The sequence below is a fragment of the Artemia franciscana genome, chromosome 18 (genome assembly GCF_032884065.1).
Source record: "Artemia franciscana chromosome 18, ASM3288406v1, whole genome shotgun sequence".
NCBI lineage: Eukaryota > Metazoa > Arthropoda > Branchiopoda > Anostraca > Artemiidae > Artemia > Artemia franciscana.
Genome location: NC_088880.1, coordinates 27,213,439 through 27,230,861, shown reverse-complemented (window position 1 = coordinate 27,230,861; position 17,423 = coordinate 27,213,439). Strand labels below are relative to the sequence as shown.

Genomic DNA, 17,423 nt, shown 5'->3' with positions numbered 1-17,423 from the left:
ATCACTCTACTCGTCAGCATGATTATAAATTACATCCCCAAAATGGTGTTTTTGCGACAAGCATTGATGCTTACCGCTATTCGTAATAATAAATAAATAAAAAAATTTCAACGTTCTCTTAACAGGGCATATTTAACAGTCCCCCTATTAAACGTCAAATGAATCATCTGATGGGTCGTTTCGATAAGAAGTTATAGCTCACTGCTATGAGACCTCAGTTTCACTTTATCACTGTTTGTTGAAGCACAAGGTAAAGGATAGTGAATTCAGATATTTTGCAAAATGAAAAAAATTGGGTTCCCTAATGGATAATTTAAAGGTAAGCCACTGATAATGAATCCGAAACTACTTAAATTCGAAGGTCCCTTATTCATTATAACTCAAGAGTTGGATGAATACTAATAAATTTCCCTCATCTACAAATACCTTTATACAAAAAAATCGTGTGAAAGAATGAGTATTTCATCTTTCTCTGCTGTGGTTTCTCTTAACTAGAACGTACTCTTATTTTACGTTTATGTAAGTATACTAATTATTTAATCGTTTTTTACTTTTTCTTAAATGTTTTAATGCATTGTTTAACATAGTCTTTTACTGGGACATGCATAGCTCCACACAAACTTTTGACATGGAAGTGAAATTGATGTGTGTGAGGGGGGGGGGTGAGGCTTATAAATACGATTTTCGACCCTAATTTTCCTCCTCTATAAGAAACAGTTCAAGTCGTCTTTGTCGTAAGGTACTCTTTGTCGTAAAGTCCAACAGACAGTTCTGAAATAAAAACAGCAAATTTAGTTTTGCATAAAAGAATGAAACGAAAAATTTTAAAAGCGGTCTAAGTTCTATCTTATTTAATTGTAAATAGAAACGTCGCTAGTAATTCATAGATGTCGCTTAAATAGTCTTTTAGTGTCGTTTTGACACATTTATTTTTGTTCTATTGAAGGCCTTACATTTCTTGCAGTCACATCAACAGAAACTCAGTCTTATATAAGCAGGGCTGTACCAGGGCGGGAAGGGTATTACCGGGTTTGAATCCCTGTCCCCTCCAAAAAAGGATCGTTTCATAAAAATGTAAAAAAAATGCGCACAAACAAATTTTTGGTTTGTTTTTTTTAGTTCTTTGTTACCTCCCACCTCTGAACAGAAATTCTTGATACGATCTTGCTTACAAATACAAATAAAATCTTATTGAAGATCCTTGCTCACAATTTCCGTCATGTAGTTTTATTTTACTTTTGTCATAATGTTCTAATCCATAGGTTTTTTGTTTTTTTACGGGGAGTTGAGAAGAAATGCTGTATGGCAGGTCGAAGATTCGTGAAGTAGATTTTTCTGATTTTTCCCCCTTCAAGATTTTTCTAGCACCCTCGTTCCCTATTTTTTCTTTTTTACTCTTTTTTAAGAATAAATTTGTCAATTCGGCCAATTATTGGCACCTTTGTCACATTGCCATCCCCCAAAGATTTTGCTCTAGAGCGACAATAAGCACAGGAGTGTTGAATTCGCCTATAATTCGTATTCCATTTTTTTTCTGACGGATTTTTCTCCTTTTAATTTCATTCCAATGATAGTTTTTTCAATCGAAACAGCTAAAAACGAACAGAGACGGGAAAATGAAAACAAAAAACTTTTTTTTTGTCAAAATTTAAAAGACATAAATTATATTACCTATGGATAGGCCTGGAACTTAAGACTCTTTTGGTTTTTTCCCGTTACACCGTGATGCCAAACAAAGCGTCAATCCACTTTGCTACCTCCCCAAGAATAGGTATGTAAGGTAATGAAACATATCTATTGGAAATTGTAGGGTCGAAAAGTCCACATTTTACAACATTGATCGCATTGTGATTCTGACGACATTTTTCTTTCCCTTGAAATATTTTCAAGTCGCACGAGCAGACTAAATAAACAATGGATTCCATTCATAAGCACGTTCATGTGCACTTGAATTGCACGGCCGTATGAGGTAGCAAGTCTACGAGGTAGGACAGGGTAGGCCGTACACATTGTACGTCTACAAGCAAGAGCTGTTCTATTGACGATTGAAACCCAATTGATCAATATTATCTTTTCACAGCAGCTTATATCTAATCAAATTTATACATTTCTTGTAAGTAAACTTAATATTAGTGCAAAAGCCGTGCAGTTATGTCGAGCAAAACCAATTTTACTATCAATAAAACCAATTATGAGCAAAACTAATTTATATAAACCAATTTTCGATGCATTTTTTAAGTTTTCGGAATACTCCCTGAAAAAATCATCCTTGCTGCGGCCCTGGGATAGCTGATAAACTTGTTCAGGCATTTTCTGGAAAAACAGCAAGTCTACAGTGCTTTATCTGCTTAAAATTTTCCGTCCCATTTGTCCATAAATAGTCTGGACGCTATTGTCATTGAAATGCAATTGCAGGATGTATCTCACATCGAAATATATGTTCCAATATTCAGTACGCATGACAATAATATAATGATGCACTTAAATACCAACTGTGTACGTTCATTTTTCCATTCAGTGCTCCGATCAGCTCAGCATACATTTTTTACTTTTTTGCAATAAAAAAAAGATTAAAACATTGACATAAAAGAAATCGATTTACATTTAAATAGACCGTGAACAATTCGGGCCAAAAGCCACAATACACCTAAAAGTTTCTACTGTAGCACCGAAAATCTGTGTGGTACGCAAATTTGGTTAATTGTAGCACTAGCAACTGTCTGTGGTGACAATCCTATCCATAAATAGGGTTCGCTATCATACCATTTCAAGCAGTGGCATTACTAAGATTCATAGGATCTGTTGTGAACTGCACAATTAGAAAGATTCCATATGAAATAAGAGTTCTAGGGATTTTTTTTTTTAACTTTGACACGTTGTTAAGATTTTTCAAAACTCGTTCAAAGCATATCCTAACTCTGAATACGGTTTCTCGTGGATTATGGTTGTTCCCCGTCCCCAATATTTGTTAGCGAATTTACTAGTATTCTTTTTTCTTTTTTCGCAGGTTAAAAAGTTCTTCGCATGAACTGTACCACAAGAGGTTATTTTCAATCGTCATGATAGCCATTCCACTTTCTTTTGGTTGGCTACATCCTCAGACGAATACATTGAGCCTGAAGAGCCTGTTCTTGTTTGAATATTCCACCCGTCTGACCAGTAAATCATATACGTTCGTATCAGTTAACCAATGCTTATATGATCACTAGTTTTCTCGGGTACCTACTACTACTGCAAACAACTGACTGCAGCAGCAGGCCGCCTGAGGCCAACACAGCTACGCACACTCCTCCACCATCCCAATCTATTCAAAGCCTCCCTCTTTAGAACCTCCCAGATGGTTCCCATTTTTTCTAAATCTTTCCTTACGACATCCTCTCACTCCATACCGAGGATGTCACTTGAGAAGTTCCTTCAGTTAATAGTCACTAAATGCTCCTTCAGCAATTGCCAGCGTTGTAAAACAAAAATCAACATCATGCATTTTACTCTACCATGTCACTCAACGAAACAACAAAAGTGCACCATTGCAGGACCCACAGCCGGTAGAACTGAGTCTGATCTCTGTTCAAGCATGATTACCCTTTTTGAAAGTTATTCAGTGGTTTAATGTTTATTACCTTGCCTTAAATGTTGGAAAGTCACGTTTTCCTATTTTCTCAAGATTTTCAAGGGCTTGTAATACACGTATCGAGGGATTCCCTTAGTAGGCCTAGAGATCGCGCGTTCGATTCATTGGGCATAAGTAAAAAGAAAAGTAAGCATGACAGCACTAGAGTCTTAAGGTCCAAAGCGGCGGTACTGATCTCTATTTCGGGGCCCTTCAGCCAGGAAGTGTAATGGGGGGGGGGGGGCACCCATCATGTGGTTCTGCACACACTTCGTACTTATCTTTCTCACATTTCTCCAGGTACCCGTTTAGAGCTGGATTAACTCTGGCTGAGCTTAAAGAGTCAAGCCACTGACCCCCGTCTCAAATCGTTAACTAACCACACCAGGAATAAGACCCCTGCCCCTCGGACAAAGGATTCCCAAACTAGCGCGCCAACTGCTTAGCTAAGACGGTATTCATTAGGCATCTTGATTGATGAGCATTTTTCTGTCAAGCGATATCTTGAACTCATCAAAATGAAGTCTTCAAAAGCCTTGGGATCCTTAAAGAAGTTAATTATATTTTTCCACGGTCAATTCTTAAAATCCTATTTTACATCATCACTGAAGTTCACTTTCTAAACTATATGATAAATCAGGGATTCTTATCCAATATTTTTGGTCACTTAAAAGAAGCACTAAAACTTTTGATTTTACATTCAATGAGCCCCTCCCAAACTTTGAATCACTACGATCACCTGGAGAAAAAAAAATGAACACGCGTCTGTGATTTTGCTTCTGGGAAAGACTGCAAAATCCCATTTTTTGTACATAGGAGCTTGAAACCTCTACAGAAGGGTTTTCTTATATGCTGAATCTGATGGTGTGATTTTCATTAAGGTCACTTGATATTTTGGGGGTGTTTCGCCCCTACCCAAAAATTGAGCAAATTTTCTCATGCTCGTTACTTTTAATGGCTAACATTAAACTTGACGAATTTTATAAATTTTGAATAAGCATAAAAGTTTGATTCTTTTCATGTATCCATTGTTATCCAGACTGAAATGCTTTTTATTCAAATGCCTCCTTGAAAACTTGCACGAGACTTCCGTTATTGCCCCCGCCAAGGGCTTTTATCTATATTATTTCTTTTTTAGTTTTATTTTTATTCTGCACTGAAGACGGTCGGACGGAGGTCTCGTCGAAAAATTTGCGCATTTTCTTCTATTTTTTTACTTGCAGTTTTATCCTTATCTCTTTTACGAATTTTTTTCTTCCTTTCACAACTTTTATCTCCCTCCAATTTATGAGTAGGATAAGACAAACCGATCCGATAGATGTCATGATGAAGAGTTTAGGAGCACCCTCTCCCTCTACACAGAGAGGTCAGATAGGTACTGAATCAAGAAAACCAAAGGTAGGAAACTTGCTCTTAGTTCTACCTAAGTTTGGCTTAGCCTCGGCAGTTCCTGCAGCGAGATATTCTTATGAATAATTTAGGAATTCTTTCCCTCCTCCTTAAAGGCCACATAAGTAATTCAACCCCCAAGTAGGACTATTTCTCATTTTCCATTATAATTTATTGAGATACAATCACCTTTTCTGTCTCCAAATGTCGTGTATTTGTAAACCGCGCCTCTCCCACCCAATTAAGCATGGAATCCTCAACTCTCAAGGAGTTGAGGATTCAAATTAGACGTATCCCCGAATACGAAACTATTTCTCAATTTTCATTGAGATGTAAGCACCGATTTTATGTTCAGATGCCATGAATTTATGAACCACGTCTCCCTCACTCAATTGAGACTGGATCTTCAAATAGGACACTAGTTCTCACTATCCATAACAAGCGATTGAGATCCAGCACCTTTTCTGTGACCAAATGCCTTGAATTTATGAACCATGCCTCCCTCACCTAGTTGAGAAAGTCTCACTCCCTCACTCTTAATTCCTGCAAAGTTTATTTGAGATGGCTCCTTTTGACTGATGTTCTTACGATAAAATTTCCACCAATAGCTACACTAAAAGTATCCGTGTATTTTTCTAAATTTTCACAAATTTCTTACTCAAATACATTTAAATAATGGTCCAACAAAATATGAGTAAATAAAACAAGACTGACATAATCAATAGGTATCATACTTCCGTGATTGGAAAAATGCTGATGCTGAGACTAACTCTATATATCACGGCAAGTGTTGGCATACTCGCATTCAATCCTCACGTGGACTCCTATCTTCACGGCGTCTTTCTGGAGTCCTAAAAAGAAAGTAGTAATTGAGCCCATTATAATAGTTTGACTCCACCTTTGAACATTTTGATGTTAAAACAATTTTGCCTTTTTTTCACATTAGTATGAAATATCTTTACAGGTAAGAAAAAAGCAGAGTTAAAGTAGGAACATATCTGTAGCATCATACTAAAGCTTGCTTTTCCAAAATAATTGTTTCGTAGAATTATTTATTTGTATATAGCTTACCTTACGGAACTACTAAGGATCGGTAACTCTAGAAAAAAAAAACATTTATTTGTAAATACTAATAGACCAAGATGCAAAACACAATAACAAGCACGGCTAGCTTGCTCAGATCGTAGGGCATAAGACTCGCAATCCTAAGGCCACGGGTTTAGGCCCGACGTTCCATTTTTTTTTTTTTTTGAAGTAAAAGGGTAAAAATTAGAATATTCAGGATATTCTAAGTTATATTTCTGGAAGAAAAACTTATATTAGACTATTTTAAACGCGCAGGAGGATAAAAAATGGATCATAGGGAAGAGAAGAGATCTTTTTTTTTCTCATCGAAAACACCATTTTACTTTTTTTTTTTTTTTGCTTTCAAATTCATTTATTTATTAGAAAATAAATTATTTTCAGCATAAATAATAACATAATACTCTTCAGGGCTCTCCATGAGTCTGACACAAGGCTGTCCAAGGGCGCAGTCCAGTAAACGTGGAAAAGCAAATACGCCATCATCCAAAACAAATCAACTTACCGACTAGCAGCATAGTTACCTAATCTTCTACAACATAAACTACTAAATTCCAATCCAGCATCATTCTCCAATCCCCCTTCCCAGAAAAATCATGTCCAATGCCTAATTTTGGTTTTACTTCGATTACACGTTATATTAGATATTATGTCTGATAATTTCCACCATTTTTCTTTTAATATGACAAAAAATTTTGTACTAGTGTCTTACAGCCACTACACTAAGTTCTGTCGAGAAATAAAGTTTGGTTAATACTAATGAAATACAACAAAATATGATGAAAATTTAATACTTTATCAACAAAATTATGAAAACTACAACAAAGAATTATGGAAGGGGGACGGCCCAGATCGAATTATATTACGCGGTTAAATTAACCTAACCAAAATACCAACCAAATATCTAATCAAAATATAGCTACAATGTAGTTTCCCACCGAGCTAAAGCTAATATTTTCTGGTAGAGAAACCATGAAAACCGGTTATTGTCATATGTTCGCGATATAAGATCTCGAGTGTGGTAGCTATAAGACAAAAGTACCTATATTTTAAATCAAATTTTAAGAAAAGATTGTGGAAACTAAAGATTGTGGAAACAACAGTCATCTTGGACCTCCAGTATATTAGAATCCAAAAGCTCAGACTCCAAAATAAAGTTTAAAATCACATATTAAAGTAAGTTTCGCAAAAACAGATTATATTTTTTTAATAATTACGGCGAAGGATAAACCCGAGTTAATATAATTCAAAACGGAGTATCAACAATACTAGTTAAAAACAATGTAAAATTCAAATAATTACTTTCTCATTTAAGCCTTCTAACCAGTGTTTTTATTGAGAGGAAAAAATCGGAGAAAGGAATCCCCCCCCCGGATTTTTTGTATCATTTTAACAAAGGGGGGAAACCTTACCCCCTCTCGCGCAACTAAATTTTCGTGAATTGCTGCAAAAGCTATGAAATTAATCAAAACAGATTGAGAAAACTAACAAATCAAAAAACAAAAATTAAGACGAAAAACGTAAAATAAGAAAGAAAAAGGAAAGAAAAGAAAATGGAATAAACTCAATTCCTACCTGCTCCTGTTTCTTGAAGCTGATCTTGAACGATCTCGCGATTCAGAGCGACGATCACGTGATCTGGAACGGCTTGGAGACCTGAATTTAATTTCAAAAAGATATTAGTCAATAAAGTATTATCCATACTTGAATTTTAAAAACCTAAGTTTATGACCTTAGGAGATAGCAAAGTTATATTTTAAACAGTTTTCTACGCACAATAATCTTCCATGATTTTATTGGGACTTAAGACGATTTTCCCTATGTGAACAGATTTTTGTAACTTTTGAAAAAGTGTATAAAAAGAACCATCTATAATCTTTAGATAAATTATTTCAACAGAAAAAGAAGCAGCGATCCCGCTACACTACAAGCTAAACTCTTCCCTCAGCTAGCTTGTTTCAATGAAGAGTAGTATGGAACATCTTTGATCATACACGTTTATCATTCTGATTTTTCAAAATGTACATATAGCTTGATGATTTTCCTTTCTTTCTATATCCATGTTTAAGAAACACATACCAAATTAGAATTCGCTATATAATTTATACATATCTAATAATACTTCAGTAAGCAGTTTCCCCAATCATTCCAAAACCACTTTATTCTTTGCTCCTAATCACCAGTCCTACTAAAAAGTACACCACAATTGTTCCCATTTTAATAGGCTCTTTTCAAGTCATTCAATCACCCCATTTTCATAGAAAAAAGAATCAAATTGTTGCAGATTAAGGCCTTTTCCGCTAACTGACCATTCCCTTGAAACGAGTTCCAGAATTATCACTGAAACAAGCAATTTAATGAGCCAGATTGGTCAAATTTTAGAACAGCAAATATTTAAACTCGTAAAGCAAAATCTACAAAATCCACCTTTGAATTCGAATTTAAAAATCTAGATTCTTAACTCGTACGATTGAGTTAAACTCGCAGCGCAAACTCGCAGGTTTGCCCACTTACAAAATTTTCGCCCAAATAGCCCCATTTTGTTTTGCGACAACGCACAGGCTGTAATCGGTCTGGAAAGTTTCTATGTAAACGCTGTGTTGTCCCAGGTGCACATATAGGGAACCAAGGGCGAAGTTTCTTATCGAATACCATATTGACATAATCTGCTAGTTATTGATAAACCATTGTTACCCTAATTTTTAAGGGTTTCATTTAGGGCGAAAATCAGAAGGCAAGAGCGTTTTCACATGCATCATTCACATGAGACTCTGCTCCACAAACATTGAAATTAAACAACTCTGGGGCAATGTCGTTTAAAAGTATATTGAAAATTTACAATCCTGGGGTGACACAGTAGATTAGTCTCTGCTTGGCAAGACAGGATCTGGGATTTATTCCCATCTATTGCAAGGTCCAAAATTGTATGGAGATTATGCATTTGTGCCTCCAAATAATAAAAAAAAAGAAAACATGACAATTAAACATGGCGCTTCAACAATCCTTTTGAAATATCCTTTTGAATTAAACATGGCGCTTCAACAATTTACATTGCAAAATTTTAAAACAAAACAAATTGCAAAACAAATTTTTCAAATTTTGGGATGTTACAGCATGATCTTGCCGAAATTACTTGAAAGGAGTACCTCAGGCCCTAGAAAATGAATTCCCCCTGTCATCTTCCCCATATATCGCTTATGTGTAGGTATATAGATATACGTGAGGTGTCAGACAATCTGTAAAATATTTATTTATTTGCAAGAAGGTTTATTTTTTTTGTAGCATGTCCAATGTCAAATGAAGCAGCCAATCTCAATTCTTCCTTTCTCCGTCAAAGAGGGTTGCTTATAAATAAAGGGTGTACCCAGGTTGTAAACCCATAGAAACTTAGCATTAACTATAGAATTTACTTGAAGCTATTATCCATTGGGAATGTATCGATACAGTTAGTATCGATTCCTTTTTTTACCAGTTGATCTTTTCATCCTGTGTTTTCAAGTTTAAAGGTTGATATCATATTTTCATCAGTGTTACCGAATCGAACCTCGAATACAATTAAGCCAAAATAATAAGTTAGATTTGACAAAAAAAAATTATCCTTAAAAATTCAAACATTAACCATCGGTTGATTCCTGCCGAAAATTACCCCTTCTTAAGCTATTTAGTACCAATTACTTTTAGCTTATCGTTTTCTGGTGTCAGACACATTTCGGGCTGTCATTCTCAGCAACTTCACATTTACTGCATAAGCTACTTAAATTCAACATTCAAGGAGAATGGTTGCTAAGTAACTAAGGACTTTTTAAGCTTCTAAGGATACCCAGCATAAGGTTAACTTCTATTATCTTCCTTTCACTCTAGTAATATTTTCAGTCAGTTTAAATCTGATAATAACATCAATAATGATACTTATAGATTTACTACATATCAAATGACTATTGATTTTTTACTTTTCTATTATTCAAGCAATTGAGGTCAGCTGAGGCGAAGTTTTGTTTTAGTAAGGTCTTGTCGACCCTAGAACGCACCCTAATTGTCAATTTATTAAGGTGACATGGAAACTTAAAATCCTTTTGAGACCCTCAACGGCTGACCACCGCAAAGACGAAGGGCCCATTACTGAATTCTTCTAGGGAACTAGCAATTAAGGGAGCTTTGTGGTTTGACTTAAAGACAGCGAAGTTTACTTCCCTTTTGTCTGCGAGCTTATTAGTCAAAGTGGGTGGCGTAACAGTGCACACGCAAAGCGGTCAAATTACTCAAACGATGATTTTTTGTTGTTGATTTTTAGCGCTTTTCCTAGCGGACATGGCGCAACATTTTTAGGGACTGCCCTTTCCTGAACTTTAAAAGAAAATTCTGCTCCATTTAATCGAAAAAACAAAATCTACACTTTCTAATTATGCAATTTTCATTTAGACGGAATAATTGTATCTCCAGTGCAAAACATTGGAAGTTAAATGGTTTTACGAAGATTTCCGGGAGAATAGGCGTTGGCATTTAGTTTTCTGTTGCATATTTGGATCTCTAATCCAAAATCTAGAAGCTATGGCAAGACCAACCAATAGATACTACGTTGTTTGTCCAAACAAAATAAAAAAAAAGTGTACATGGAGTGCTGTTTAGGTAGCGCACTCCTTTAGATTTTTGTTAAGTGCATGTTAATCTTTCTTCAGTTTCGGTAGATAGCAAATCAATATACATTTATTTAATTCGAATACTATGTTTTTAACCTCCTTCCAGTAATCTGAAATGTGCACACTTTGCAATGGTTTTGTTTTATTGTAGATTCTAATTAGAACAAACTTTATAAGTCAAAATCATGTTTTTCGACACAGGTAGCTGGTTCATTACCTTGTGCCGTAATGCGCGGAACTGGGTAAGCTTTTTCTCACATATTAAACAAAGAGCATTTATACACCGAAATTTCTCCATTTTCTAAAGGATGGCAAGATTCCTCCAGCTCCCCGCCATCCCCCATCTGTGTGTAGTAATTTCTGAACCAATCATGATTTAATATTGTGAAATAAAAATAAGATTGAGAATTTAAAGAGCAATAATATTACGCTCCCACAATGAACTACCAAATTTATAATCAGAATTTTAATTTTGTGGAAAAGCATCTCACTCATAGACCAAAGAAATTTTTCCCAGCTCTTCCTTTTTCACTTTAATATATCTTTACATTTTTCTGTCTTCTTCCAAACGGGCTCAAGACTGCTGAATAGATTTCAAGGTTGGAAGTCAGTAGCCGTTGCCAACCAAACAAGTTAATTTTGAAAAGAGGTACACAGTACTACCATTTAATTAAATTTGCAGAAAAAATTGTCAATTATATAATTAAAGTTTAAATTTATATGAAAGGTACTTCATCAACAATTTATGAAATATTTTATCTACTTATTCCACTCCACCCCTTTGTTTGGGAAGAAGTTGAGATCAAACGAGGCGAACAGGACAGATCAGCACTGGAGTGCATCGAGCAGAGAATAGACGCAGTCGCGTAATGAATTCACTTCTTATACTAATCGAAGAGCCTTTGCGGAGAAGAGACAAGCGACGCATGCGCCGTGCAGGGATGTAACCGAAGAAAATAACCCTCAGGAGGGCGAAGAGGGTGACGCAAGGCGGTGAAACCCAGGTGTTGCTGATGCTTAACTCAACGGAGCACCCGTTGCAACTTTCAAACGAAGGATTCAAGATCCACACAGCCGATTAACAGCCCTACAATTTCGAAAACAGTTAGAGATATGACAATAACAGAAAATATTACAGAAGAGCCTATTTGATACTTACGAAGTTTGGACAAGTAGCCGTAGATTGTATGTTAAAAGATGCGACCCCCCCCCCCCACCGTATTCACTACCATGGCCAATTAAAACTCCCTTTGAAAGTGATTATACTCTTTCTTTCAGTTGATTAAAATAAAATATAAAAAAAAATAAATCATAAAAAAAAAATTATTATAAAAAATAAAAAAGAAATAATCAATAAAATAGATAAAAAATCAAATGCCAGTAATTTCCAAATATAAATTGCGGAGATAATATTGTTCTAAAGCAAATTATTGAGGACCTATTGTCGATAACTCTCATCATTTATTAGGCTATAGCACTAATCATTTATCAGGTTATGTTGCTAATTAAATGAAGAGTACATACTACACACCAACGAATATGTATACTTAAAAAAGATAATATTGTGAAAAAATTTTGTTACTATTTTTCTCGTTACTTAGTCTCAAATTGTATTATCAAACAACAAAAACGAACTGTATCATATTGACAAAATATGACCATCTTAAAAATATAATAAAATTTGTCTGATTTGCAAAAAAAATGAGATTTATCAGATTAACTGATATAACTTAGACAAATTTCCGTGATCAATGAAGACAATTAATTTATTCATAATAACTCACTTTCAAGCCAATACTGGAGGGAAAGATAACAATTTCAATTTTACCGTATTCTAACACATATGCCCCGTGCCATCTTTTATCATCGATACAGGTGGCGTAAATCTATTCGACGAAAACAGCCAAAATGTAAAACTTTTAAAATCTGTGAATCTTCAATGACTCATTTTGTTCGTTTTATCTGCTATAATTAAATGAAAAAAACAAATTTTTAAATGAAAGTAAGGAGCGACATTAAAACTTAAAACGAACAGAAATTACTCCGTATATGAAAGGGGCTTTTCCTTCTCAACGCCCCGCTCTTTACGCTAAAGTTTAAATTTTTCTCTTAACTCTACATTTTAAAACAGTAAAAAACTTTACCGTAAAGAACGGGGCGTTGAGAAGGAAAAGCCCTTTTCATATACGGAGTAATTTCTGTTAGTTTTAAGTTTTAATGTCGCTCCTTACTTTCATTTAAAAAACTTGTTTTTTTTATTTAATTTCTGAACGTTTTTGAATCAATGCATGTTTTGATTTTGGCTCTCCGCAGAGGAATAATTAAAACGAAATTTGTATATATTTTTTTTTTGGCTAAATGGCTTTCTTATAATTTTGATCGAATGATTTTGAGAAAAAAAGAGCGAGAGAGGAAGCCTAGTTGCCCTCCGATTTTCTATTAATTAAAAAGGCAACTAGAACTTTTATTTTTTTACGAATCTTTTTATAAGTAAAAGATATACGTAACTTATAAATTAGCTTACGTAAAGAACTTTAGTATTCTCGTGTTTTATTACATATATGAGGGGGTTCGCCCCCTCGTCAGTACCTGGCTCTTTACACTAAAGCTTAAATTTTGTCCCAATTCATTAAGAATGACCCCTGAATCACAAAAGCCGCAGAATAAATAGTTGAAATTACTAAAAATACTTTAGCGTAAAGAGAGAAGTATTAGGAGGAGGTGAGCCCCTCACATGGGTAATAATTTCTGTTCGTTTTAAGTTTTAATGCTGCTGCTTACTTCCAGCTGAAAAAAAAACTTTTTCATATTTATTTTTTCATTGTTTTTTTTAAGTAATGCTAGTAAATCCTGCGCTCCCTTCATGGAAATTTTCTTCCCCCGTGACAAATTCCTCGATGGAAAGTTCCCCCGGCATATCCCCCTCTTCTCAACCCCTGCCTCCAACCAAAAAAATCCTCCTGAAAACGCCTGTACACTTCCCAATAACCATTACTATATGTAAGCACTGGTCGAAGTTTGTAACTTGTAGCCCCTCCCACGGGGACTGTGGGGGAGTAAGTCGTCCCCAAAGACATAGTTATAAGGTTTTTCGACTACGCTGAATAAAATGGCTATCTCAGAATTTTGATCCGTTGACTTTGGTAAAATAATTAGCGTGGGAGGAGGCCTAGGTGCCCTCCAATTTTTGGGTCACTTAAAAAGGACACTAGAACTTTTCATTTCCGTTAGAATGAGCCCTCTCGCAACATTCTAGGACAAGTGGGTCGATACGATCACCCCTGGGAAAAACAAAACAAAAAAAAAAATAAAATAAAATAAAATAAACACGCATCCGTGATCTGCCTTCTGGCAAAAAATATAAAATTCCACATTTTTATAGATAGGAGCTTGAAACTTCTACAGTAGGGTTCTCTGATACGCTGAATCTGATGGTGTGATTTTCGTTAAGGTTCTATGACTTTTAGGGGGTGTTTCCCCCTATTTTCTAAAATAAAGCAAATTTTCTCAGGCTCGTAACTTTTGATGGGTAAGACTAAACTCGACGAAAATTATATATTTAAAATCAGCATTAAAATGCGATTCTTTTTAGTTACTATTGAGCCGGGTCGCTCCTTACTACAGTTCGTTACCACGAACTGTTTGATATGTACAACTTCACCCTAAAGTACCAAGGACAGTGAAAAATAAAATCAGAATGTCCGATTTAGTTGAGTAAAAACTTATGGAACCATGTATATCTTATAAAATTAGGAAAAAATCGGGAAATTGATTTTTACTGGAAAAGTTGTGCCGTTTTTGGTAGTAACTGGAACCAAGCCAAAAAAAAAAAGGTTCAAAATAAGCTAAAAACACCAGGCATCAAACAGCTTAAGACAAGGCAGCTTATTCTTTAAAGGTGTATTTGTTTTGGGAGTTCAACATATCATTCATGATTGAATCTCTAGACAAATTTAACTAGTTTGTTGATTCATTTTCAAACAGTTCGTTGTAACGAACTGTAGTAAGGGAACGACCTGGCTCAATATTAACCAAAACTCTAAACAATGGAATATTGATACCAATAGCTACATCAAAAGAATCGCATTTTAATGCTGATTTTATATATATAAGTTTCATCAAGTTTAGTCTTACCCATCAAAAGTTAAGAGTCTGAGAAAATTTAGGTAATTTTAGAAAATAGGGGGGAAACACCCCCTAAAAGTCATAGAATCTAAACGAAAATCACACCATCAGATTCAGCGTATCAGAGAACCCTACTGTAGAAGTTTCAAGCTCCTATCTACAAAAATGTGGAATTTTGCATTTTTTGCCAGAAGGCAGATCATGGATGCGTGTTTATGTTTGTTTATTTGTTTTTTGTTTTTGTTTTTTTCCAGGGGTGATCGTATCGACCCAGTATTCCTAGAATGTTCCGAGAGGGCTCATTCTAACGGAAATGAAAAGTTCTAGTGCCCTTTTTAACTGACCAAAAAATTTGGAGGGTACCTAGGCCCCCTCCCACGCTAATTATTTTTCCAAAGTCAACGGATCAAAATTCTGAAATAGCCATTTTATTCAGCGTAGTCGAAAAACTTTAAAACTATGTCTTTGGGGACAACTTACTCCCCCACAGTCCCCGTGGGAGGGGCTACAAGTTACAAACTTTGACCAGCGCTTACATATAGTAATGGTTATTGGGAAGTGCACAGGCGTTTTCATGAAGATTTTTTGGTTGGGGGGGGGGGGGGGTTGAGAAGAGGGGGATATGCTGGGGGAACTTTCCATCGAGGAATTTGTCATGGGGGAAGAAAATCTCCATGAAGGGAGTGAAGGATTTACTAGTATTATAAAAAGAAAAACAATGAAAAAATAAATACGAAAAGTTTTTTTCAGCTGGAAGTAAGGAGCAGCATTAAAACTTAAAACGAACAGAAATTATTACCCATATGAGGGGCTCACTTCCTCCTAATACCTCGCTCTTTACGAAAAGTATTTTTAGTAATTTCAACTATTTATTCTATGGCTTTTGTGATTCAGGGGTCATTCTTAATGAATTGGGACAAAATTTAAGCTTTAGTGTAAAGAGCGAGGTACTGACGAGGGGGCGAACCCCCTCATACATGTAATAAAAAAACGAGAATACAAAAGTTCTTTACGTTAGCTAATTTATAAGTTACGTATATATTTTACAAATAAAAAGATTCGTAAAAAATTAAAAGTTCTAGTTGCCTTTTTAATTAACCAAAAAATCAGAGGGCAACTAGGCTTCTTCCTCTCCCGCTCTTTTTTTCTCAAAATCATTCGATCAAATTTATGAGAAAGCCACTTAGCCAAAAAAAAAAAAAAATACAAATTTCGTTTTAATTATTCCTCCGCGGAGAGCCAAAATCAAAACATTCAATGATTCAAAAACGTTCAGAAATTAAACAAAAAAAAACAAGTTTTTTTAACTGAAAGTAATGAGCGACATTAAAACTTAAAACGAACAGAAATTACTTCGTATATGAAAGGGGCTGATTCCTCATCAACGCTCCGCTCTTTAGGCTAAAGTTTTTACTGTTTTAAAAAGAAGAGTTGAGAGAATGAGTCAAACTTTAGCATAAAGAGCGGGGCGTTAATGAGGAAGCAGCCCCTTTCATATACGAAGTAATTTCTGTTCGTATTAAGTTTTAATGTCGCTCCTTACTTTCAGTTAAAAAAACTTGTTTTTTTATTTAATCATGTTAAGGCGGCAATAATGACCAAAATACTGTACTGGTCTAAAACCTATAATTCTGAAACAGTTAAGGGGGTACAGCTATAGTGGTCAAGGGGTCCAACAGTTTGTATTTTCATATTCTTGGATCCTTGGTACTTTAAATAAAGAACAAACAATTTCTGATACTGAGAAAGAAATGGAAAGGCTGACCCCGGTTTCACAATACCACTACGTTACCTACGCTAAGTGGCTTACGCTATAAAGGGATAAAGCTTTTCGCTTACTTATAAAGGGCTTAAGATTTCCTGCTTTATTTAACTTTCAAAAATGAAAATGAAGGAACGATTTGTATTATAGTCAATATTTAGATGTAAAGACATGGAAGGTAATGAGGGAACAAATATAATTTTGTCCCTTGGATTTTACAAAAAAGGGCTTGCCATAACAAAGTCTATTATCGTATAATAGTATACAATATAAAGTATTTTTGTTGGATTTTTTCGGTTTGTGGATTGAAAATGGGAGGTACCAAATATTTTTTTATTCGATTTTTTGTGTTTCTTTTTTTTTGTGTTTAGTGTCGTCACTTTTCATACGTTGATTTATACTTAGGCATAGTGGGGTAATTATTTACCAAGTTTTGTTGTTTATTGTTGATGAATAAACCCTCTCTTTCTAAAAAAAAAAAAAAATAATCCAATATTCTAATTCATCCATGGCGGATTCAAGTCACTTATCCTCTTAATTGGTTACATTACGCAGGTTAAGTTGAATTTTTTTCAACTTTGTAATTGGCTTATGTTATGGAGCTTAAGTAGATTACGTTATGGAGCTTATGGGGCTTACGGACCTCAAGTGAGCAAGTGTGAAAGACCTATTTACCTGATGTGAAAACAGCATAATTCCCACTAATCTATAAGTGGCACTAATCTGGTCTAGTGTCGTATCCAGTAGTATACTAAAAAGCTGAAAAGACATATGGTTTTTGAAAGCGTAGACGCGTGAACGATCAGCTGGACTTTCC

The 17,423-nt window shown here is 35.1% G+C and overlaps 2 protein-coding genes across 4 annotated transcripts in view; one reads left to right on the top strand and one right to left on the bottom strand.

The window, feature by feature from the left end:
* The window catches only part of LOC136038827 (brain tumor protein-like), a 456,036-nt gene that overhangs the window by 277,184 nt on the left and 161,429 nt on the right, over window positions 1–17,423 (top strand). The window lies entirely within an intron of this gene.
* The window catches only part of LOC136038823 (serine/arginine-rich splicing factor 7-like), a 50,645-nt gene continuing 38,830 nt past the window's right edge, over window positions 5,609–17,423 (bottom strand). Inside the window, exons 4-6 of one of the 2 annotated variants that reach the window (XR_010620314.1) lie at window positions 11,483–11,806; window positions 7,658–7,738; window positions 5,609–5,850 (exon numbers count right to left, since the gene is read on the bottom strand). Coding sequence is in view for 1 of the 2 variants with exons in the window: in XM_065722225.1 (XP_065578297.1) it covers window positions 5,805–5,850; window positions 7,658–7,738 (127 nt within the window). In the remaining variant the exon portion in view is untranslated. The remainder of the gene's footprint in view (window positions 5,851–7,657; window positions 7,739–11,482; window positions 11,807–17,423) is intronic. The other variant, XM_065722225.1, reaches the window with a different exon arrangement.